A 23,799-nucleotide genomic window follows, 5' to 3' on the forward strand; every position below is an offset into this window, starting at 1 on the left:
GGAGCCATGTGTCACTCAAGGGGGAAGAAACTTTCCCCATAGTGATGTCATGATGCCATATCCTGCCCAGGCTCTGACCTGCAATGGGAGAGTGGGTGGGTTGTGTCCAGAGACACAACCCGGCAACTGCCCTGAGCCTGCAATCTATACGCGGGACAGCGTCTGTGGCTCTGGCTGCTGCACCCCCCCAGCGGGGTCCTTCTCCTGACCTCGCTGGGGGGTGCACTGGTCAGAGGTGGGGACCACTGGTTGGGGACTACTGGGTTGCATAGACAGCTTCCACCAAATAGATGCTCCATCATAATGGTGTTCTTCCCATCCTAAAAGTCATTCTGCCCAAAGACAGCCTTTAGCAAATCACCTAGAAATAAAGGGGAGGGGAGAGAGAGAAAATATGAGAACTGGGGGTCGCTGCATTTCCATATAAGGCACCAAAACACGGGATTTCATTCCCCTTTTCATTTAAATAGGCTTGGTGAGGCTTGGGAAAAAAATCCTAGTATAAACTGTACTTGCAATAGGATTGACTGACAAGCCACTGTAGGATTTCTTTAGGATACTTTAGAGCAGTGGTCGCCAACCTTTTTTGGACCCACGGACCACTAAATTTACCGGCTTCTGATCGCACATGTGCAGAGAGCCGGGTGTCATTCAAAGTGAGTGAGTGAGTGACATCATGATGCCAGAACCCGCCCACTCTCCCATCGCAGGTCTGAGCCTGCAATCCGTATGGGGGACATGAGCAAGAGCCACAAACCTTCCCCTGACGTCGCTGGGGGGTGCACCGGCCAGAGCAGCGGACCACCAAAATTTTCTCGTGGACCACTGGTTTGCGACCTCTGCTTTAGGGAACCTATAATTCTACTCAGTTTGATGAATGAGAGCTTTTTTGCAGTTTGGGGTGGGATTTAAAGCTAATAGGCATGAAATGCCCCATACCCAGTGTATTATGAAGTCCAGATAAACAAGAATGAAAACAAAATCACAAATAAAAAGTGTATTACCTTAACAATCTAAGAAACTTGATTAAGATCTTCTTAGCAATACACAATTTGTATTATAGTACTGGCACCTGGTACAGCATATGCTTCATTCCAATGTGGATTTTTAACAAGGGCAAGACATTTATATACTTATACATAGTTCTATGTACACAGAAGAGAGCAAGGACATGGGAATGGCAGGACATAAATGTTAAATAAATAATGTACTTACATGTGTAAATAACTAATTACAGTAACAGACTCCCCATGGTAAGTGCATGTGCCAAGAATCGATTCTGCAGAATCTAGTTCAGACATAATCCAGTAGATCCTTTTGTCATGTGAATCCAGTGTTAGGGCTTTGAGTTCTCCTTTCGTCACAACAACAGTTGTCACATTAGTTCCATTCAAACTGGATCTTTCAATGACAGAAAGAAACTTCCCAGATGTCCAGAACAGAAAACTGAAAATTAACAAAAAGGTAACATATATTATCACAGAGCTAGTCACTGCAGATGCCATTTCAAAGGTAAATATATGATTGGTAATTAAAATGATTATAACATAGTGTACTAGTAGTAGTGATAGGGTGTAGAGCAGGGGTAGGCCTTTAGGCCAGATACGGCCTAGCCAGTAGTCTATTCCGGCCTAACTGCCCCCGGTGGTTCTGGCCTAATCCCGGCCAGCAGGGCTTGGCAACCCGATGCTCTTGAGACTCTGTTATGCCTCCCTTTTCTATCTACCACGGCCAGCGATAACACTTCCGCCGCCGGGGTAGGGGACATTTCCTCTCCTCCGTATGCATTGCGGAGGAGAAAGATTTCCTTTCAGGGGCATTCCTGGTGGAGGGCGGAGCCATCAGCATGGGACTCGAGAGAGAGTCCGGCCTAGTGTGCCTTCTTGACCTCCTAAAATGGCCTAGTAGCCAAAAAAGTTTGCTGACCCCTGGTGTAGGCAATCTGAACATGAACAGTCACGTTGGGGAATGCTTTACGACCTCTCCCCAGCTTAAAGCTCCTTTTTGTCTCTCAGAGTCCAAGGGGGGTTTATTTAATACATCCCTCAATCTGCTAGGTGTCTACAGATTTCTATTTATTTGCACACTTTCAGTTCCACACAAAAAGCATTAGAAGCTGCAACAGCACAACTCATTTCCTTACTGATGAGCTACACTGATAAACCAGCAAACTTCTCATCTGTACTGTCCTGCCCCCTCCCCTTTCAGTCATTTGCTTTCTGTTCTGAAATGTAGTTACTTAGCCTCACATTTATTTGGTATGTTTCCTAGGGTGACCTGCATGAGAATTTACGTTTTCAGGAATGTCTCTGTGCTGATACAGTGTGTGAAAGGCAGTGCTAAAAACTGAAATATCCCCTGTCCTTGAAGTTTACCATCCTTTTGGGTTGGGATTTATTTCACACATACTTCTGCTAAATTTACACACAAGACACAAGACACACAACAGTTCAGTGAGTCGGTGTACTACAGGGTTGTACTTCCTGTGCTGCCAAAGTGCCTGCACACGCACAGACAAAATACAAAAGTTATTGAAAAACCTTTGCAAGACAAGCCCAGCATAGGGAGATGTTCAGTGTTACACAAAGACACAAAACATTAAAAAAAAAGTTGGCCTGATTTCAGTAAATGGGAGAGATAAATGGACACATGCATCCCATATTTTACAGCATGCCTGCAGAATATGAGGACCATGTATACCACTAATGATGAGCATGGTGACTGTGCAGAGGTGTGAGAGAAGGAGAGAGATTCTCCCTGTCTTCATTGCACTGACATATCTCTTGCCTCTGATTGGTTACTGGTCACTTTTCCTCCTGGCTCCTGCAAAATATATTTTTTGGAGTCCCTGTAATTGTGTCACAAGGGCCAATGAGGGGGGAATCATGAAGTTACTTTTATAAACAGATTAGAATTTAGCTTTATTGGAAGGAGAGGGTTTGCTGAGGGAATGTGGGTTGTTGGTAGGGGATATTTTTCTCATCCAGGATTTTCTTTCCTGGGGCATTACTGGAGGTGCAGGGTGAAAGATGAGTTTTTTTAAGGTAAGAAGATTTATGTTGTTGGGTAGTTTTGATGGTGGTGGTTGGGAGTTATGGGGATGAGTAGGAAGGAAGAATATTTGGCCATATAATGTAACAATTGCCATATGCTGTCCTCATATTTGCCCTGCTTATTAAAGCTCTCCAAGTCTGGAGAGAATACACTTTGATAAGTGAAGCTGGGTGATACAGCAAACCTGAAATGTATTTCCTAGAAGTCATTAGCTATTTGTTAGCAAATGTTTTCAATCCTGGACCAGATCCATTCCAGGTTTGCTGGATCACCCAGCTTCATTGATGAAAGTGTATTCCCACCAGCCTTGTAGAGCTGTGATAAATCTGGGCCATTGTCACAATTGCCAGCCTGTACTGATGTTGATATATATTTAAAAAGAATGAGTAAACCAACTTCCTATTAAATATTAGATATTGCCACCCCAAATGATTAAAATATATTTCTGTACTGATGTTGATGTATGATCTCCCATGAGATTACAATTTGTCAAAGCAAAACGCCTGTGCAAAGTTGGCAATTTCTGAATAATAAGCCACATACTACTTCTGGGTAAATGATATCATATGAAGATGAGCTAACAGCCCTGGAATTCGTATGTGGTCCCCATTGTTTGGTAATGACAACTTTGATGTGCGTCTACCCACACGGTTGCATTGTGACAATTTTCCATTCATTGTTATGCGTTGAAAGTTATTTCTATTTCATCCACAAAGCCATCCTTACTGGGGACACCGACTTACAAACATGTGTAATGGAAGGAAGTTCATGACTATATTTTCCTGGAAAAGATTTGAAAACAACTACATATACATTATTTAAACATCATTTGCCTGTCTTTGGTAACCTATATTTATATGCCCTAGAAATGAACAAATTTCAACGGCTGCAATATATAATTTGGCCACTAGTGGGCAAGTCTAGCAAGCATAAACTTAATCAGAGGATGGAAGCGCCAGTATAAAATGTATCATTTTGGATGCATGTATAAATATATACCCACACCTTTGGCTGGGTCTACATGGACGGTTTTGAAAATGCATATAAGCGTTCCTACCATGTTTTTTATGCGTTTTTATGCTGCGATTTTACACATTAATAAAACTTTTACTTTTAACCCTTTTAGGAAATGAGTACAGGGATACATTTAACCCCTTAATCAGTCCCTTAAAAGGTTTAAAACATGTGTAAAAAATAAGACAAGGCTTTAATGTTAAATAATTTTATTGAATGTGTGTGTTTTGTGTAACAAACTTTTTTTTACAGGTTATCCCACAATGAAAGGATGATTCCCACTCTTGCATTCATGACATGAGCACAGCCGTGGGACTCCTAACGGTGTGGGATTCCCGGGCACTGGAGGGAAAATGAGGACAAGTCTTCCCATTCACCTCTAGTGCTCCATGATTGGCTGAGGGAAGGAAAAACCCGATAACGCTAAGTCTACCTATTCAAATCTAGTGCTGATTCGCTGAGTAAAGGGAAACCGTAATGACAGCTCAAGCATCATCAGGATTTCCCCTTCCTCAGCCAATCACCGAGGGGAGCAATCAGCAGAGCTCTGCTATGCTGACAGCTTTGTTTTCTTGATTGCTCCCGCAGCCCTAGAGGAGCTGTGACATGTGTTCTGTATCCAAGAATGATACTACAGTTCCACTAGGGCTGCGGGAGAAATCACGAGAAAGGAGCTGTTAGCATAGCAGAGCTCCGCTGATTGCTCCACTTCATGATTGGCTGAGGAAAGGGAAATCCTGATGACGGCTCAAGCGTCATCAAGGTTTCCCTTTCCTCAGCCATTCAGCACTAGAGGTGAATGGGGACAAGTCTTGAATATTCCTTTATTCAAGTCTAGTGCTGAATGGCTGAGAAAAGAGAAACCCCGATGACAGCTCAAGCGTCATCGGGGCTTCCCTTTCAGCAGCCAATCACAAAGCACTAGAGGTGAATGGGGAGACTTGTCCTCATTTGCCCTCTAGTGCCCGGGGATCCCACACAGTCAGGAGTCCCACGGCTGTGCTCATGTAATGAATGCAGCTGTGGGAATCATCCTCTCATTATGTGATAACCTGTAAAAAAAAAAAAAAAAAAAAAAAAACATTACGTTACACAAAACACACACTTTCAATAATTTAGTTTAACATTAAAGCCTCGTCTTATTTTTACACATATTTTAACCCCTTCAGGGAATGAGTAAGGGGTTTTATGTACCCCTGTACTCATTCCCCAAGGTGGAGTGGCGGAGATCTGCAAGTGTCCTTAAAAAAATGGGCTTCCAGATTCCAAAGTCCTGCTTAAAACGATTGTTTTTTTTTCAATTGAAGCTTTCATAAAAAGCTTAAAAACGCTTGTAAAAAGCCTCCATTGAAATCAATGAGAGCGTTTTCAAACAATTTCCCGCGTTTTCTCGTTTTTACCCTGCATCCTAATTTTTAAAATTTTGCAAGGAACAATCTCTATAACGCTCAAAAACATGCCTCAAGAAAACGTCCTGGTGTAGATTAGCCCATTGGAATGCATGGGAATTTCAAACATGGGCTTTTAAAGCCTCAGGTTAAACAACGCTGGGGAAAACGTCCATGTAGACTAAGCCTTAATCAGGTTATATCTGAATATTTATATTTTTCTTTCTGATGAAAATATAACTAGTTAGACTCGATTATTTGGGGCAACAGTTTTGCTTTAGTTTACATTTCTTTTCTCCAATTTTGTTTTTATAAAATCACCCACTGATTTAATGAAATTTGTAGCCATAGCAATAGTATTCTAAAGAGAAGAGTTCCCAAAATCCTCCTCTGCTGTACTGTGCTGACTATTTTTTTTTTTTTTTTAAACATTCTGCTAAGAATTTTCCTGTTTAGGATAAACCATAGGATTACTGCACCCGAAGTTCATAACTAGTTTAACAAAGCAGATATCCTTTCCTCCCCCATACAGCTCAATTTGAAATAGCAGATATTAGAAAAAAATATGAATTTAATACATTCAATTCTATGTCTATGGATGCCTTGCCAGACAGCACAGCCAGCATGCTGACCATTATATTTCTCTATATTTAGAGAGTACAGCCTGGTCAACTTTCTGTCCCTTGCCTCAGACAACATTTCTAATGCAGCAGATGACTGCTGAAGGTCATTAGATTATTCTCCCATTTTAGCATGTTCCATGCAGCATCTTGATTGGTTCCTAGTTCCTAATTGTTGTTTATTATCTGTTTGCCGTTCATAGTGGTCTGCAGTTAAAAGCAACACCTTCACTATTTACTTCCACTGGTTTTTAAGTAAGAGATCTGTTAAATATATATTGCTATAATCCCAGCAAGTAATTTGGTGGTAACAAATATTGTAATTACATTATTATAATGATCATGTTTTGTGCTATAGTAAGTAATATGAAGTTCTAAATATACCCCTCCACAGGATCAACAGAAATGAAGGTGGGATGAACTAAACCTCTCAAAAGAGTTCGAGATTTCTTCCCACTCAAGCTGGTCCATTCTATGGTTCCCTTGTTCTGGTTAGACCAGAAAATCATTTTGTGTTTCCAGTCCACTGTAAAGAATGTGGCTCCCTGCACTACAGCACGCATTCTCTGAAAAAGAAAATTGGCAAAAGGAAAAGTAAAACACATAGCAAATTAACTGACAATTTGTAATTTTTACAACCAAAACCAGATTACCAATTAATCCACAAAGTCAAATTTTGGCATACCTGAATCAAGAATGAAAAATTATATATTAATGCTAAACTGACATTCAAATTAATTTTATCTAGGGCAGCACAATGACTCAGTGGTTAGCACTCTGGCCTTTGCAGCACTGTGTCTATCTGCATGGAGTTTGCAGGTTCTCCCTGTGTTTGCGTGTGTTTCCTCTAGGTATTCAGGTTTCCTTACCACATTCCAAAAACATGCAGTTAGGTAAATTTTCTTCCCCCCAAACATTGACCTTACACTGTGGTTATGACATACGACTATGGTAGGGACATGGGAGCCTTTTTGAGTTGTACAGCACTGCGTAATATGTCGGTGCTACATCAATACGGTGTAATAAATAGAGGAAAAAATATATCTAAAGCCACCTTTTTTTTTTTTTTTTAATTGGAAAAGGTCAGAACCACTTTCTAGTTTATATTCCTGTACCTATCCTCCCTTTATCTATTTGTTCTGGTAACCACTGTCAGTGGAACAAAAAGTGATGGGGAATCCAACCTTTTATAGACACTTGAACAGCAGGTTAGGGAGGGAAGCATGGTGGCTCAGAGGTGGAACTTTGGCCTTTGCAGCGTTGGGTCCCAGGTTCGAACCTTGACCAGGACACTATCTGCATAGAGTTTGCAGGTTCTTCCCATGTTTCCTGTGGTTTCCCCTGGGTATTCCGCTTTCCTCCCACATTCCAAAAACATGCAGTTATGTTAATTGGCTTCCCCCAAAATTGACCTTATTATTAAAGACATATGACTAGATTGTGAGCCCCTTTTAGGGACATGACAATGGAGTTTGTACAGCCCTGCATAAAAATAATAACCTTCCAATAGGGACACTTGTTCCACTAACAACTAATTATTTTAATTGGTTTTGTGTCCTAGTTAATGAGATAACTTTCTTCTACTTCCTGTTCTGCTTTAAAATATATATAAAAAAGCATAACATCTCTAGTGGTCTAAAAGTGGTGACAGCAATAAATAGTTGAAATAGGTTTTACCCTATCACTCCCACAACTATACACAAGTTTTAGTTTTGGTATTCAATTGATAAAATGTGGAGAAACTTTTATTTGGACATTGTAGAGGACAATCATGATGATTTTTGGGGCACAGCAAGTCAAAACAGATGTCGGTTGACCACCAAAATCATGGAAAAAAAGTTGAGGCCCAAATGACAGATTGGCAGGGGTGCAGGGAGCTGGAATAAAGTGATTTTGGTATATCTTGGTATCTTTTGATAATTTATTTTTGATCAGGGCCTCATTTTGTTTAAAACTGTGGTTTCTTACAACCAACTCTGCCTGCTCTATTACACACATTTGGTACATTTTATTGTGCTTGTCAATGTTCATTTTTGCGATTTACATTCAACTTACCTCCCGTTTAGTCCCATTCACAAAAACTCTTTGAAGAAAACCTTTGCTGAGATCAAGCCAGTAGACTCGTTGCCCCTGCTGATCAAAATCCAGAGAAGCTAAAGACCCAGTGTTACGTACTACGGTTTTGAAATTGGTCCCATCGCTGTCGATGCTGAAAATTTTACTTCCATGACTAAACAACAGCATTGGCATTAGAGCTGAAAATAGACAGATAAAAGGTCATTTCAGAAGAAAACACACAATGGTGTATGTCTTTAATTAGAATTACAAATGAAAAAACCTACTCTTGACAGTTTAAAATGTGGCAGATAAAGCAGCAAATAGCACTAGCAGTGTTGTGGGCAGCAAAGTGCCTGGCAAGATGCCAGCAGCTGGGAGGCGTGCAGGAACACTAGTTCACACTGTCACATTAGATCTAGTCTAACTACTACTAGCTAAATGCAAAATGGCTTTTCCTGTGCTTTTTATGTTGTAAATCCTGGGATGAATAAATCTATACAAATGTATGATATGAGTTGATATCATATTCTACAACAACCTTTGTCAACCTTTTTAAACAGAGGAACCCTTAATATAACTTTCAGGTCTTAGGGAACCCAGATATATTACTATATCTAAAGCTCACAGTACATTAGTATGATGGACATTAGGAAGAGTGTCTCTTACATTACTCCTACAGTGGCAAGAATGTCAGCCTTACAAATAGCCAAAACTAATTTTGGTGTCACTTAGATTGACCATAAATTGTTGTTTGCTCAAGCAATCGCTAGCATCCTATGGAGCAACCCTGGTTGGGAAACACTGTTCTACAAGATCCATGCTGGTAAATTAGGAAATAAATTCAGGGTGTTAATAGTTAAATTAGTCTGACAAGAAAAATTTGCAAAGAAAATATGTTGTTTACACTGATGGAAGCACGGTATCAACTAATTTTAACAGCTTCTCTGCTGTAGATTGTTTACATTGAACAATGTAGTGTGAGAATATGTAAAAAATGTAGACAGTGCTTACGTAAATTGCAAATGTATGCTAAACCTGTCCATTGATCCTAAAAAAAATAACTTCAGATCAAACTTTCACTAACAGTATAATAACAACTCATTAAACATGATAGTTGCTAATAGGTTCTTTTATCATCAGAACAAATTAGCACGCTTTTAGTGTACATTAAAGAGTTTTATGTCATTATCATTCATCAAACTGAAATTGATAAATTAATTTTCAACTAAAAATAGTTCCTGAAACTGAGATTTAGGATACTGATTATAGACAAAGATTTTTGCGCGTTTATAACAAGTCTAACAATTTCATGCAATAGTCCTTCAATGTTCAAGAACACAATTAGAGAGAAAAAGCCAAGACCATTTAAAATAATATAACAATAATAATAAAAAATAATAAGTAAATATTTACCAGATAGGCCTTCCTGCAAACGCTACAATTACATTAAAACTGGCATCTAAAACAAATTTGTTTTTTTTTGGATATACCTATAGTAAATATCATGCAGACTCCCAAGTCACAATGCTGGATTTATGAATCTTTCTGAAAGTATTTTCCAGGAGTTCATTTGTTTGAGATGGCATACTAGGATGGAGTTACTAAACACCAGCCCTTGAATTTTTTTTTATTTTTTTTTAATTGTAAAAGATTTCCCTAATCAGATTAGCTCTAGAATTTCTGGATGGCAATCTGTGTCCCTCACAAACCTTGGAGGGCCACACTACAAACATGCCATGGAGAACATGGACAATTTATCTGTGACCAAGATAAAAAAATCCCGAGGTGACAGATTCTCATAATACCTTCATCTTAATAAAGCTTTGTGAGCGACTACAAAGTGTTAAGTTACTAATAATTGTTCAAGTTACTTTATCTGTCCATACACAATGTGTGTCCTAAAATATCATATTTAGGCTAAATACATGAACTAAAAATAATCTATCCTATGCACTACCTAAAAATAACCCTATTTCAGCTGCTAGAACACATGTGAAACTATATAAATAAAAAAAATTGTGCATTCAAATACATAAGTACTACTTTGCAGCACTTAAACCTTTATTACCACATCATATAGAAAAATACATAACTGAAAATTATTGAATCACTATGGTGTCATATAAAAACCTCAAATGTAGAAAAAAAAGTCTATCACAAGTGGTAAAAAGGGCGTGATCTAAAGTATTCCTAACATACACTTCACATGGTCGTTTCTCCTCTCCAAAAGAAAGGAACTCATACTTTGATTTCACTTTGACCTTTGCTGGTTAAAGCATACCTAAACTCCGAATTTTAACTTTCCTTAAAAGGATAGACAACCCATTTATTTTAAGTAAAAATTATGTGTTTGATTTTTTTTTTTTTTTTTTTTAACAGGAACTCCCGTTAAAAAAAAAAAAAAAAAAAAAGGGGTAAAGCACCACCCACTACTTCTTGATCGCCTAGTCGGTCGAGAATGAATGGGAACACAAAGCCTCCCGAGATACCTATGTCACGCATCCTGGGAGGCTCTTGGGCACTCCTTCTGCGCATGCCTGAGTATCTCAGGCATGCGCAGAAGGAGCCTTTTTGCGCAAAGAAAAAAAATTGCTGATCCCATGCATGCGCAGTGAGATTGGCAAATTTTTTTCTCATCCTATGTCACCCGTTCTTCCGCCTGGGTCAGGTGACATAGGATTAAAAACAGGAAGAAGAAAAGAAGATGGCGCCGGCTCCGGGACAACGCTTGACCTAATGCACCCCCCAGAGACACCCCCAGAGCGAACGGCTGCCCTGCGGGAGTGAAGGTAAGTGTATTTTTTTTTGCAGTTTTGAGTTTAGTTCCTCTTTAAGTAGTAAGGTCAAGATTTGCTGTGTTCTAAAATGTTTCATCTTCAATACGAGCCAAGGTATTTCATATAAGGCATGCATACTACTTATGGTGTAATACCACTAAGTGTTTGAAAAAAAATATAAGAATTACACAAACACAAAACAGATAAACCATAAAAGAATTACACAAACACAAAACAGATAAACCAGTCATCTCATTCTTCCGTGATCTAAGTAAACTCAGACTCTGAGTTTCTGTAAAACCCAGAACGTGTTGACACCACAATAACTTCACCGTATAAGTTATGTCATTCTGACTTCATCACGGGTATCTCTGGGGCATCATATATGTATCGAATACATTGGTTCGTTGTTTATTTGTGCCTATAATGGTGTATTGGGATTATTAGCACAAACAAAAATCATCTCACAGGGAGTGACAAGGACACTTTATTTCTGGCAAGGTCAACATGTATTTCTGTATTTTCTAAACATTTTCTTAGCCTAATAAACTATTTTAGCCTACATGTATTAGGTCTGGTAAGCTATACAATATTAGATTTTTATCGTCAAGTTTAGGTATGCTTTAATAATAAGTATGATTCCTGATTACAAGTTTTTACACATGAAAGTAATTTATGAATAAAGGCTACAACAGTAGCTTTCATCCATAAATAAAATGAAGAGTAGACATGGCCCACAGCAATACCAGCAGATTTGTCTTCTAGTGGATATGCTGTTTATTATTATATTTTGTTTGTGCTGCCTTGACTGCTGATACTGAGCGGGTGTATGTCACACTGACAGTAGAACTCCGCTGATTACATATGTAGATTGCTTCTCCTAGTTTAATCTGCAGGACTGAGCTGTCACTTTGGTCATACCCAGTGGAGAGGATGGTCAGAGCATTATGCCTTTCTTGCCCCTGTCTTGCCCAAGTTATTTCATTATATATTCAAGCTGAAGTTTAATTTGCTTATAATTTTCCTTCCCTGATTTCTTACTTGGAGTTTTAAATAAAACCTTTCCCTTTTGTTTACATACCACATTTTAGACTCTGTGACAGTGACCACATTCTGCCTTATGCTCACCTATGACGGGAGCTCATGAATAAAAGAACTGAAATTCCATGTTAGTAAGAGGTAGGTCAAGGACAGTTTGGCTGAAGAGGAAAGGGTTAAATATTATGTCAATAAATAAATATAATGTCAATAATGAACATTTCTTTGTGACAAAGTCTGTTATAGCAAGCAGCAAGTGTGGTCAAAATAAGAGACTAATTGTGCACAAGAAGTACATTTATGTCTATGGAAACCTCACATTTCTGAGTCAGTGATATGAATCCATCCTGTACCTCATAATAAACTGTCCAGAACACATGAATCACCAGTTCTGAATAGAAAAATGGTAAAGCTTTTGCTGGTGCTGAAAACAGGCTTTTTTGTTTTACTATTGGTCCATATTTTGTAGTAGAATTATGGATAGTTTTGCTCCTGGCTCTTACTGTAGGGCTGGGACAGGTTCAACTCTTGGTTCTGATAATAGGAATGTGTCTGTCTGTAATCTGGGTGTCTCATTGCAGAGCTGTGGCTGAATCTGCTCATGGTCCTTATATCAGGACTGTGCCTAAATTGTCTGCTGGTTTTGGTAGCATTACTACAATATAACAATGTATAAGGGTAGGGACTTCAGCAGTGGCCAGGGTTGTGGTATATAAGGCTACTTAGCCTTCTTTGACTTGCTCCTGGTGGGAATTCTGCGGTCATAACCTTATCTACTATAGTCCTATTAGTCTGTCTGCTAATGTCAGTATCATATCATATGTAGGTTAAGCATGTCCTCTGCCACTACCCCTTTTTTATGGACAATATTCTAGCTAAAATGTGTCTGTAATTAGGAATATTTTTCTCTTTGCACAGTTTTTAACTTTATGTCTAAAGGAACCATGATTCATTATTCCAGCAGTATCTTTATTGTATGTACATGTGTTATATTTGAAACCTGGAACTTTAATTCCTGATCCTGAATCAAAGACTTACATAATCAATGGAGATAGTGTTCTGGCCAAGAGTCAAACCTGGGACCCAAGTGCAATAAGGCAAGAATGTCAGCCAATGAGCCAACCATGCTGCCTAATGCAGATAGGCACAACAAGAAAAAATATCTGAATACAAGTTTTGAGGTGCCTAATTGTTTAAATATCTACATTGATCTTTTAAGTGAGTCACATGATTCCCTATGCCTGTAAGTGAAGGGGAATTCCCCTAAAGCCTGGCCACTGAGTGGAGGACTGTATGAGGTCTAAGTATGTATTGTTGTGGAGGAAGTAAATTCAATGACCCTCTGACTTAGCATGGGCCAAAAGAAAAGGCCATTCAACTAAAAGGTATGTGTTTTATATTACTGAAGTTTGTAATGATTTATCTGCCCTAAGAGTTTTTATATTTTTATTTTTTATACGTCAGAATGTCTTGCACATCCATTAATTTAAAATCTCTAAAAAGGGATAAAACAACTAAAATGTAGTTAAATATCTGTTTATGCAAAATATAATTCAGAAGTTTGTGAGTCACTTTTGTGTAAAATAAAGCCCTTCAGATAACAGGCCATTACATTTATAAGAAACCACAAATACTACATAGACTTCAATTAAGCATGACGCACTATGACATTTTAATGCCCCTTGTATCCTGGCAACTGTGGTATTATAGAGGCCGTGTCCTGAAAAAAAAAGTAGCTTAACAAAATACAAAGGCACTCTGCAGCATCGTGTCGGCCTACTCTGAATAGAAGAATGAGCTGGCCGAAGCTGGGATGAAAAGATCCTTTATGTCACCTTAACGCATAATGCGTTAGAGGAACAAATGAAAATAATGAACAATCTCCAGTCCTTGGCAGCTCTCAATGGTACTGTAGACAAACACAAATTTTGCACTTATTGGAAGGCATGAGAAAGGGTCTGATGAAGCAGTGCATTAGTATGCCAAGCAGGAAGAGATCTGGAGAAATGAATGTTAAGCCATAGATCCTGAACAGACACGAAAGCAGAAGGAATGTGCAGGGACAAACAGTGTACTTTATAAACAGTTAAAACACAAATGTATAATGTTGATTATTATTTGTTTAAATAAGATTCTATTTAACAGTGAGGACAAAATACAAAAAAAACATAATAAAGTACATTTTAGCTTGTTTTGTGTTCCTAAAACTTCTGCAAGTACTGAAGGATACCTGTTAATCTTGCCAAAAAGGAACCAATCTAACTTTTATTGTGGACCACAGGACAGCTCCTTCCTCCATAACATATGTATGGGTATGTGTTGTAATCTAGAAGTGGAAAGCTTCTTGTAGTTTGAAGCAGTGATGTGCCGGCTGCATTATCAGCTCACTACAGGACCCCTTTTGGTATTTCTTATGCTGGTTACGTGGTTGAGTAGCTTTCTGCAACCTTTAACCATACCATTTTGCCACCTACTGTTTCTATCCTTTACAAAATTCAAGTGAGCAAATTATTAAAATTGATGTCAATCAAAATGTCATTAGGCTAACAATGCTGTGGTTTCAATTATTTTCCATGCTAATTTTGTTTATTCTGGTTTCCTAAAACTGCAAAATAAACATATGGGTGATTGACTACAGTGGTTGAAAGCAATTTGATTTAAAAAGTGGCAAGCATGTGATGCAAGAAAGTGGGAATAATTTAGACTTTTATTAGTAATTAAGCTAATGTGATAATAATGACAATATGACAATATTTATCCAGGGTTTTATTCAAGGGTGGGAGGTGCAAAATGTGCTGCTTAGGGGCCCGGACCTTGCTCAGCCAATAGGGGCACCCACAGGGGTCTCAAGTCTAGTCAACAGAGGGGGGGGCAGGGCGGTTCTGCACAGGAGCACACTGCTAGCAATGTCCACCAGCTTTATTTACATTTTTTACTAGGGTACCTATCAAGCAATGTACCAAAAATAGAACCTGTATAATAAAACAGTTGCAATGGATGAGAAAATGTTGTTAATTCATTGATTGCTATCTTGATTGCTTGAGATCAGTCAGGCACAGATGTAAACTGGTATACCATTTGGTTTAGGGAAAGTTTACCTGAGTAGTATTGGAACATTTATAACTATATGCTCTGTCCTGACTTTAATGTTACATGGTTACACCACATGAAGTGACACTGTCATAAGAGATTTATGGAGGCTGCCATTACTGAACTTTTTGTTGATAATGTTAGCTTTCTGGATTGGAACAGGAGTGCAGTATGCTTGTTCTGAGTCTCTAAATAGGCTGAAGTTAGACACAGATACACATCTAGCTTTTTTTGAAGGCCGTTAGAAAGGTAAATATATTGCCTGTTACTTAAGCAGGAATATCTTTGGCTAAAAGTGACCATAACAGTCCATGTTAAATATAACATATGTGCATGTGTAGGCAGGGTTTTCACTTATAAGCAATACAAGTGCAAAGAGTATTATCAAAACTAAAATGTGGTAGAGTAATTCTACATAGTGCTTTGTTTCTTAGCAGAAGCTAGGGAGGTAATAAGTTTATTTATCCTTAGGTTTATTTTATATACAAGGGTTGTTTCAAGCCAAAAAAGTGTGCCACAGTCTCAGTAGAAAAGCTTGTCCCTCATCAACATGCTGCAGAGAATAAAGAAGGCATCTTGCTCTGTGTATTAAAGCAGTGGTCTCAAGTAAGGCCTATGCTTCTTGCTGACTAAAGAAGTATAGCTTGGACTTAGCAGATGCCATATTGGCAGAGGACAGGATTTTTTATTGACTTTTATTTGGCTTTTGATACATCTCCTTTAGGAGGTGACTCAATGCAACAATGCACTTTTAAGGATTAAAACTTCTGTTAGATTAATATAACAGTCTGTGTCTAACTATCATTTGTTTTACTTCCCATCCTAGGAGACCTGCTTTACCAATTCAATCTTCTAAGTGAAATTCTACTGTATTACCAGCTCCTAGTCTGTCGATCCATTTTAATGACTGACATTAAAGAAGTTGAAGTGTTCACTTGCAAGACAACAAGGCTCTGCTTTTTACTTCCTTTTTCTCTTAACTGTTCTACTAAGGGCACTTGAACTCACCTGAATTTCAAGATTATAGCGAAAGAGGTATGTATTTGTAAGGAGATAAAAGGTTTTCTTTTATTGCAACAGTTGGATCTGTAAGGGATTTCTTATCAGTTAAGCAATGAGAGGTCCTGGTAGAAGTGCTAAGGGCTGGGGCATAGGATGTTAAGGAATAAAGTGCAGATAAAAGCACTGATAGTTATTTGAATGAGGTACTTGTGCCATGATGAGAAAGTATACCCAGCCTATATGCCGATCATGGCACACATTTTGCCATTTTGTAAATGCCCTGCAGAGATCATAGGGTTAGGATTCTGTCATCACCCCACCTACCATCCACCATTATCATCTGGTCTTCTGAGCACTGACAAAAATAGAACTGGGGAAAGTTTTTGAAAAAGAAACTTTGCATGCCTTTCCTTCCAACAATCTCTACTACCTAGTGACTTTTGGGTTTAGTTCTATGTTAAGTAGGTTGTGTGATGTAGTCCTTTCTCCACAAGGCATGTTCTTTTCTGTTGTTTATGTGTAAGGAAACTTGTTTGGGTGGAACACTACAAGAGACATGCCCCCCGAAATGGTCTGAAAGCAGTACAACCAAAACTGAGACATCAAAGTAATGTTGCCAAGACTCTCCCTTAAGGTGGATTGTACATAGATGAGCACGTTAAAAAACATGCGTCTCATTGGCATTTTCACAGCATTTCACCCTCCTGCTTAGAGACTCACATTGATTGTGCAATTGCTTTTGTGTGAAACACAACCATGAAACATGAGCTATGATTGGTTGTCTTGGGAAACATGGACATTTCCATTTAGCACATTCAAACAACAGCTCCAGTGTGTTCAGTGAACTAGTTATATTCTTCTTTACTTGTTATGACTTTAGACTTAATGATCCTGCATATTTCTTTTTAGAATATTTTTTAGCATCACAAACGAAGAGCTGAAAAAAGGAATTCCTCCCTATGTGGACTGCATTACTTCTGCCCTAGACAGTCATTCAAACAATGCGAGTTTCACAAAGTCCAATTCATTTCCTGAGCAATGCTTTTACTGACTTAAGCAATGGTTTGTGGACTGCTCTAACACAGAGGGACCTAGCAAAAAGACTCAATTCACATTGGTGGATTGCCTTAATGCAACAAACACATATGTTGGTGTACTGGGTTGCCATTAACTGGATCTCAAAGACACCTTACCAAATGCAACAGTGCAAAGTACTGCTGTGCAGGAGAATGCAGCAAGACCTACGTACACAAACGTGCATGGCAATGCAGTAGTGGGTACATGACCACACAGGATGGACTTGTTTCAGTTTAAGAATAATTACCATGTGTCATGTCATTCCCAAGATCCTCCTGGGACAGAGACATTGTCTTCTCTGGGTACTGCTTATTTATTTCTATAAGGAATAACCTTTAGAACCTCTTCACTATTACTTTTAGAAAAGTCATTATTTAATTATAAGTAATTCCAATTAGTTATTCTGTGAGTTTTGCATGTAGGCAAAAAGGTCTATTTATTAGATTGAAAAAAAAAGTCGCCTATTAACTGAGATTCACTAATTTTTCATGAGATTCAAAAAATCAGTCAAAACACTGATAAATATATGCTAAAGAAATACAAAAAAATGTAAATACAGATATATAAATGGTAAATGTAATAGACTCAAGTAACCCATGATTTAAAAACATGATTATAAACATTCTTCTTTGAGAAAAATTCCAAAACAACATTGTCTTAAGTCATAATGTCACCAACAACAAAAAGAAAAGCTGGGGACCTTATCTCTAGCTACCAATGGGCTGGAAGAAACAGGTGTGTGAAACAGGTGATAGAAACAGGTGTGTGAAATGTGATATAGCAAAGTGTAATAGCAGGGTGCTTTTAGCACTAGGGGCAAACATTTGCAGCAGGGTTACATCCCCAACAATATCAGCTGGTGTTTATCAAAATTATTACAGTTCATCTTAAAAAACAAAAAGTTTTTTCTGGTGTTTTTAAATACTTTATAGCTTACAGTTTAATGTAAAGGGAATTCCAGAAACGCATCAAGTGTTAATTTATTGATTGTATTCAACAGTATGTGTAAAGAGCAATAAAGATGTGCTAAAAAAACTATTTCATGTCAGACCGGTTCAAGATTTTTGATTGGCTGCTGTGGCTGGCAGCATTCTGGATGTAGGTCTTTATTAAATAATCTACCAGGTTACATTTGCTTCTCAAATGAATTATTTCATTGTTATAACTCTTTTTCCTAAAACCTGTATAATTATTCTTCTTTATTAGGACACACTTCATTGCTTACATCTGTGTGTGGATTGACTCATACAACTAGAACAATCACATATCTGTTGAAGTGACTGTGACTACGACAACTACAAAACATTGTTCACAGTAATGTCCAGAGAGATTAAGCTATGAAGGTAAAGAATGATGTTTGTGTGACCTTTTGCACTTTTACCCAAAATTTCCCATATGGTTTTACATTCTTTAAAATAAGCATAATGTTACAAGATGACCACATGCCTAAAAATTTAAATCAACACAAATGTATCCTAATAACCAATAAAACAATTACTCACCGTTGCAAGGTGTCTGTCCATTACTAAAGTCACGATAACCAATTTGACAATCCCATTGCTGTATTCCTTGGGTGCGAAGGAAAGCAGTAAAGAAAAATAATGGCCAAAAAACAGTTAATATAAGGAACATAATCTTCTCTTCTTGTGATTGCTGTCCATAGGCTACATGTCACTTGTCTTTCACCCCATGCAGCTGTGTGCATGAAGGACACTCTGTCTCTTCCACACAACCCTTCACAGCCAACAACATTTTCTCAGCAATGCCAGATTTTTGTTTTCCTCCTTTCTATTTACTTGAACAATGTGGTGACCCTTCTCCGTATACAAGTCTTCTAATTAGTTATGCCTCCTGATTTTTTCTTTTCGAAGCAAAGTATGAAATGCCAGGCACCCTAGTGACGAATGTAACACGTTCTGCAAATACAGACTGGGATGATTTCTTTCAGTGTCAGAGCAAACTGCTTTGTGATAACCTTCCAGTTTGTGGCGTGCAGTCTTCTATACCAGGGTCTGTTTTCCCCCAAATGCTGCCCCCTTTAAAATGCTTGCTTGCCACTCCTCCTATCTTCTTAGTGCCAGGAGAGCGGAGCCCGTCTTTAGTCTATTCCATGCTGGGAATGAAAGAATTCAGACTTAGAACAAACACACAAGCTCTTGTAACGCTCTCATATTGTGGGAAGGTATGTAGAGAGGTATCATGAATTTTATTTTGATGACTCTGGTAATCTATAACAAGTCTGAGATTAGAGAACAAGTACATTTGATGTGTTTAAAATTCATTTGAGTATTCTTTGATATAAAAATGAGACAGGTGACTCATCCTAAATTCAGTGGTCTGACTCATGCTTTGTTGTATGAATTATTGAAAATCAATATAAAAGCAAACAAAAATGACTCATATAGCGGATCATCATCCCTTTTGAGATTGATATAAACAGGGCAGACTTCTGACTCCTCACATGCTCAACGAGATATTGAGAAATACCTTTCCCAGCAAATCATATAACAGTAGTTCTTGCATTTATATAAAAAGCCATAGTTTATAATATCCTGTCTTAATGTAATGTAATTCACCAAGGACTTTACAAATTACACTAACTCCAAGTAACTTTTTTTACTGCAAACAATCATCCAGTTTTAGGTGAACAGTTTAAAAAAGAACTCCACTCAGCTCTGAAGTGATTAAGTGAGCTGATGTACTTTGCACTCATTTATATCATTTTCTACTTTACCTTGTGTTTTCTTGTATAGTACCAGCCATATGGTCTTCAAACTTTTTTCTGCCTGTGTTCTGCATGATAAAGTACAGTGCAGCAGTGTCTGTAAGTATTGATGTTGCCTACACAGCTAGGATTATAATTATGCTTGACCAATATGAACCATTGTTTAGGGGAGGGCTGCAGAGGATGCACACAGACACCCACGTTATACTGCTAACTGTCTGTAACTCATTTATTTTTATAACAAAAGAATGCAGTCTCCTGCCCTTTAGAATTTACACACAGATTGCGAATTGCCTCTTTTAGCCTTTCCGTCCCCAGGTGTGGTGTTCCTTGGGGGATGTTGCCTGGTCTCGTTAGCTGAATATTAAGGTTAGCCAGTCAGTTGATTCAGAACAGATTAGCACCTGACTATTACTAGCAGGTGGATGGGAAAAACTTAATAAGAAGCAGATTCATTCAATTAATTCACCAGACTGGTGATCCTCTACTCTGCTTTTAAAACCAGTCTCCTTTTTGTCAAACTCAGCTGTCAAAGAACAAAAAGGTAACTTTTTCAGTCCATTTTAGCTGGCGTATACCTAAAAAGCTCGGGTGTCATTGCATAGGAAACTAAAGGTCTTTTTATGTTCTGTCATATAGCTCTTTACCTGTTATACATGTAAACAAATATGAGAGGGGCTCACAATTCCTACCATAGTCATATGTCAATAACGTGATCTAAGGCTAAATTTCATGGATAGCCAATTAACCTAACTGCATGTTTTTGGAGTGTGGAAGGAAACGCACAGACACAGGGAGAACATAAAAATTCAATGCAGATGATGTCCTAGCCAAGCTACTTATCCAGTCATGTCTCCTCATCAACATCATCACTATTTTATACCTCTCACTGCTAAGTAGTGTATAAAAAGCTCTGGATGTCCATATGATACAATCTGGACTACAATTACTGTGAATTCAAATAGCATCTTATCAGCTTTATCCTTTCATTTTTTATATCATACATTACCCTATACAAGCAGGGTTGTCTAAAGAAGAAGTGAATAGGGTAGTTGTCTTAGACCTCACCAAAACCAAATGTCACCATTAACAAGAGTTATAAAAGTGATAACAGTGAATGTACAACTGAGGCCATGGATGTGCAGCTGGATCATCTTCTATTCAGTCTCAAGTGAATCCTAGGGTTGTCACATTTTGTGAGAACAAATATTGGCCTTATGATCTTTCATCTAATATTAGCACTGGTAACATGTCCTTTTTTGCCACCCAGGCCAATAAAATACCAGGCAGAGGCCAACCCTAGGCTGGTAGCTGTGAGTGGCAGTTTCCAGTGATGTGTAAAGGAATGTCAGGAATCAATTGCTTAGCTGGACATCGTTGGGAGGCCTGAGTGTTGATTTGATGCAGATTCTTCCTTTGTCATCTGATCAGAACAGTATTCTAATAGAAAGATCATAAAGTCCACAATTCATACTAAAATGTCTACAAGTGTGGGGTCAAACTGTCATATTGCATTTTACAGGAAAAGTTGCTAGTTATTAAAACACACACCTAAGTATTGACTTTGTGACTTTACTTATGCAAGGGCTAGAGTTTACCCCCTTGCAGGGCATACATAAAACAGAATCTATTATTATATATTTTCAAATATTGGAGGTTTGTATAGAACATTTATAAACACCAATCACAGAATGATTGCTGAAAATCCCCTCCTATTGTGTGTAAATCACCCCACCTACTAGATTGTAAGCTCTTTGGGGCAGGGTCTCCTCCTCCTGTATCACTGTCTGTATTAGTCTGTCATTTGCAACCCCTATCTAATGTACAGCGCTGTGTAATATGTTGGCACTATATAAATCCTGTTTAATAATCATAATTTTGTTGTTCAGCAATGTACACAAAAATGGTGCACATAACATCTTTATGTGTTGTAACATCATATGGGGAATGTATTGGGGTTGCCAGGGTAGTTTACTGTTGTGTGTAGTATAGTGTACAATAATGTTACGTGTCAGTGATGGCCAGGTTTCTGTACTGGCATCAGATGCAACCCTTGGGGTAAGTCTCCACTGCTTTAGTGCTGCTTCAAACACCCACATTTGAAGTTCTTGACTGCCTCAAAGGTCAGCATTTAATGCTTTTGTTGTAGGGTTTACATATATGGAACTCTTTTAAAGGGCTACACCTACAAGTTTAGGGTTTAAATGTAAAGCTGAACTCTAACGGAAAATGAAGAATAATCCTTACAGTGGGACGTCTTCTTCAACTACTGAACATACAGCATTGCCAAACTATATTTGATTGACAGTAAGACAATGAAAAGAATGACTTTGCATGGCAGCCACTCTTGATGGACATAAGTAGGTATTGAATTAAGTAGGCTCTATTACTGATGACAGAGGTAGATTCTTAAAAGCAGTGGAGTGACTGCCATTTATGTCCACTTCTTGCACCCTAAAAAACTTTGGTGGCATCGATAGCGCAATGTTGACAGATTCAGCTAGATAAAGCAATAGTCTTGGAATATTGGTGTTGCCTAAAATTACTAGAAGACTGAAAAGTGTTTTTTTTTTTTTTTTTTCAGGGAGATTTTATTCACATTTCAATCAGGTATGAATTTCATTGTTATTACATGTTGGAAGGGAAAACATTCCCTACACTATTTAACCTGTTTTGGTTTGTCATAAAACATATATATATTAGGGTATTTTTGTCCTGGAACTAGCATGCATTACAAAACATTGTACTGTACATCCATTGACAAGAAGTGTATTGTACAGATGAATGATCTCCACAAACATAAGGGTGTGACCATGGCTCTGTCAAAATGTGCCATGGATGCCAAATCTATTTACAGTTTAATCAAGTGTAAGCATTTTTTTTAGCCAACTGCCAGGAAAAACACATGTGAAGCACCAGAAACTGGCACAAAGAACAACACAACTGTATCCTAAGTCAGAGTTTCTCTACCAGGGGTAAGTGTTAAGCCAGGGCTACTTCAAACAGGCATAGAGGTGACTTCTGGCTTTTAGGAAAAGGCGATGTGAAGACTTCTGAGTACACAGCTAAGAAAATGATTATTATCATGGGTCTGTTTGTTTTGCAACTTTATTTTAATTGCTCTAAAAGAAAAAAAATCTTCATTAAATATTTTCTGTACTAACTGCAGACACAGGCAAGTATATGAAACTATCTGCCATTATTCCTTCAGAAAAAAAAAATGCAATCCCTACTACCACTGGTGACAACAGATATGGAGCATTGTGCTACTGATAGTAATAGCTCTCATGATCGTATAACTGCAACTTCCCTGTGTGCAATTTAACTGATTGTTTGCAAAGTAAAAAAATCATTCATTTAGCTTAAGTCAAACATACTAAAGTTTGTGCATTAAGTAATTCTAAAAAAACTCTTTTCAGTTGGTATAAGAGGTTTCTTAGGAAAGATACATGACAAATATCTGATGTCATACAAAGGTGTGTAACGTAGTAAAATAACATAAAAAGACATCCTATATTATCCAATTATTTGAATCATTCTTCTTCTACTGGTAGGGTATAGTTCTGTGGAAATGTTTAATAGATGTACAAGCACTTTTACACAACAACCTTACAAATGTTATCAGCTGTTTTTCTGTAGTTGGTCACACTTCTGTTACTGGCACAGTGCTAATGAATAAAATCCTTACAGATGCACTGAACTCAGAACAATTCATGGGTCATGATGTGCTAATTGTAAAATTTCTGCACATTAGCTGCCCATGTCAAATGCATTTTTTTAAAGATGGAGAAATGGCTAACTAGTAACATAAGTTTTATTTTTATAATATTTTGTTGTTTATATTTGTAGCATTCTATTTTTGTAGGACAAAAAAAAATCGTTATTGAAGTGGAATCAATAACGATTTTTTTTTTGTCCTACAAAAAAAGCTGGTACAGATTTAAAGCACGAATATG

The 23,799-nt window shown here is 37.9% G+C and overlaps 2 protein-coding genes across 2 annotated transcripts in view; one reads left to right on the forward strand and one right to left on the reverse strand.

Annotated features, from left to right (window-relative positions):
* Positions 1-19,209, reverse strand: part of EGF (epidermal growth factor) — a 58,101-nt gene extending 38,892 nt beyond the window's left edge. The window contains 4 exon segments of the mRNA XM_072405706.1: positions 1,169-1,446; positions 6,461-6,642; positions 8,132-8,331; positions 18,621-19,209. Coding sequence (XP_072261807.1) covers positions 1,169-1,446; positions 6,461-6,642; positions 8,132-8,331; positions 18,621-18,750 — 790 coding nt within the window. The 5' untranslated portion in view covers positions 18,751-19,209.
* Positions 19,210-19,871: 662 nt separating this feature from the next.
* Positions 19,872-23,799, forward strand: part of CFI (complement factor I) — a gene marked incomplete in the record, with an annotated part of 60,346 nt that continues 56,418 nt past the window's right edge. The window contains 2 exon segments of the mRNA XM_072405704.1: positions 19,872-19,942; positions 22,428-22,453. Coding sequence (XP_072261805.1) covers positions 19,882-19,942; positions 22,428-22,453 — 87 coding nt within the window.

The sequence above is a fragment of the Pyxicephalus adspersus genome, chromosome 3 (assembly GCF_032062135.1).
Source record: "Pyxicephalus adspersus chromosome 3, UCB_Pads_2.0, whole genome shotgun sequence".
Classification (NCBI taxonomy): domain Eukaryota; kingdom Metazoa; phylum Chordata; class Amphibia; order Anura; family Pyxicephalidae; genus Pyxicephalus; species Pyxicephalus adspersus.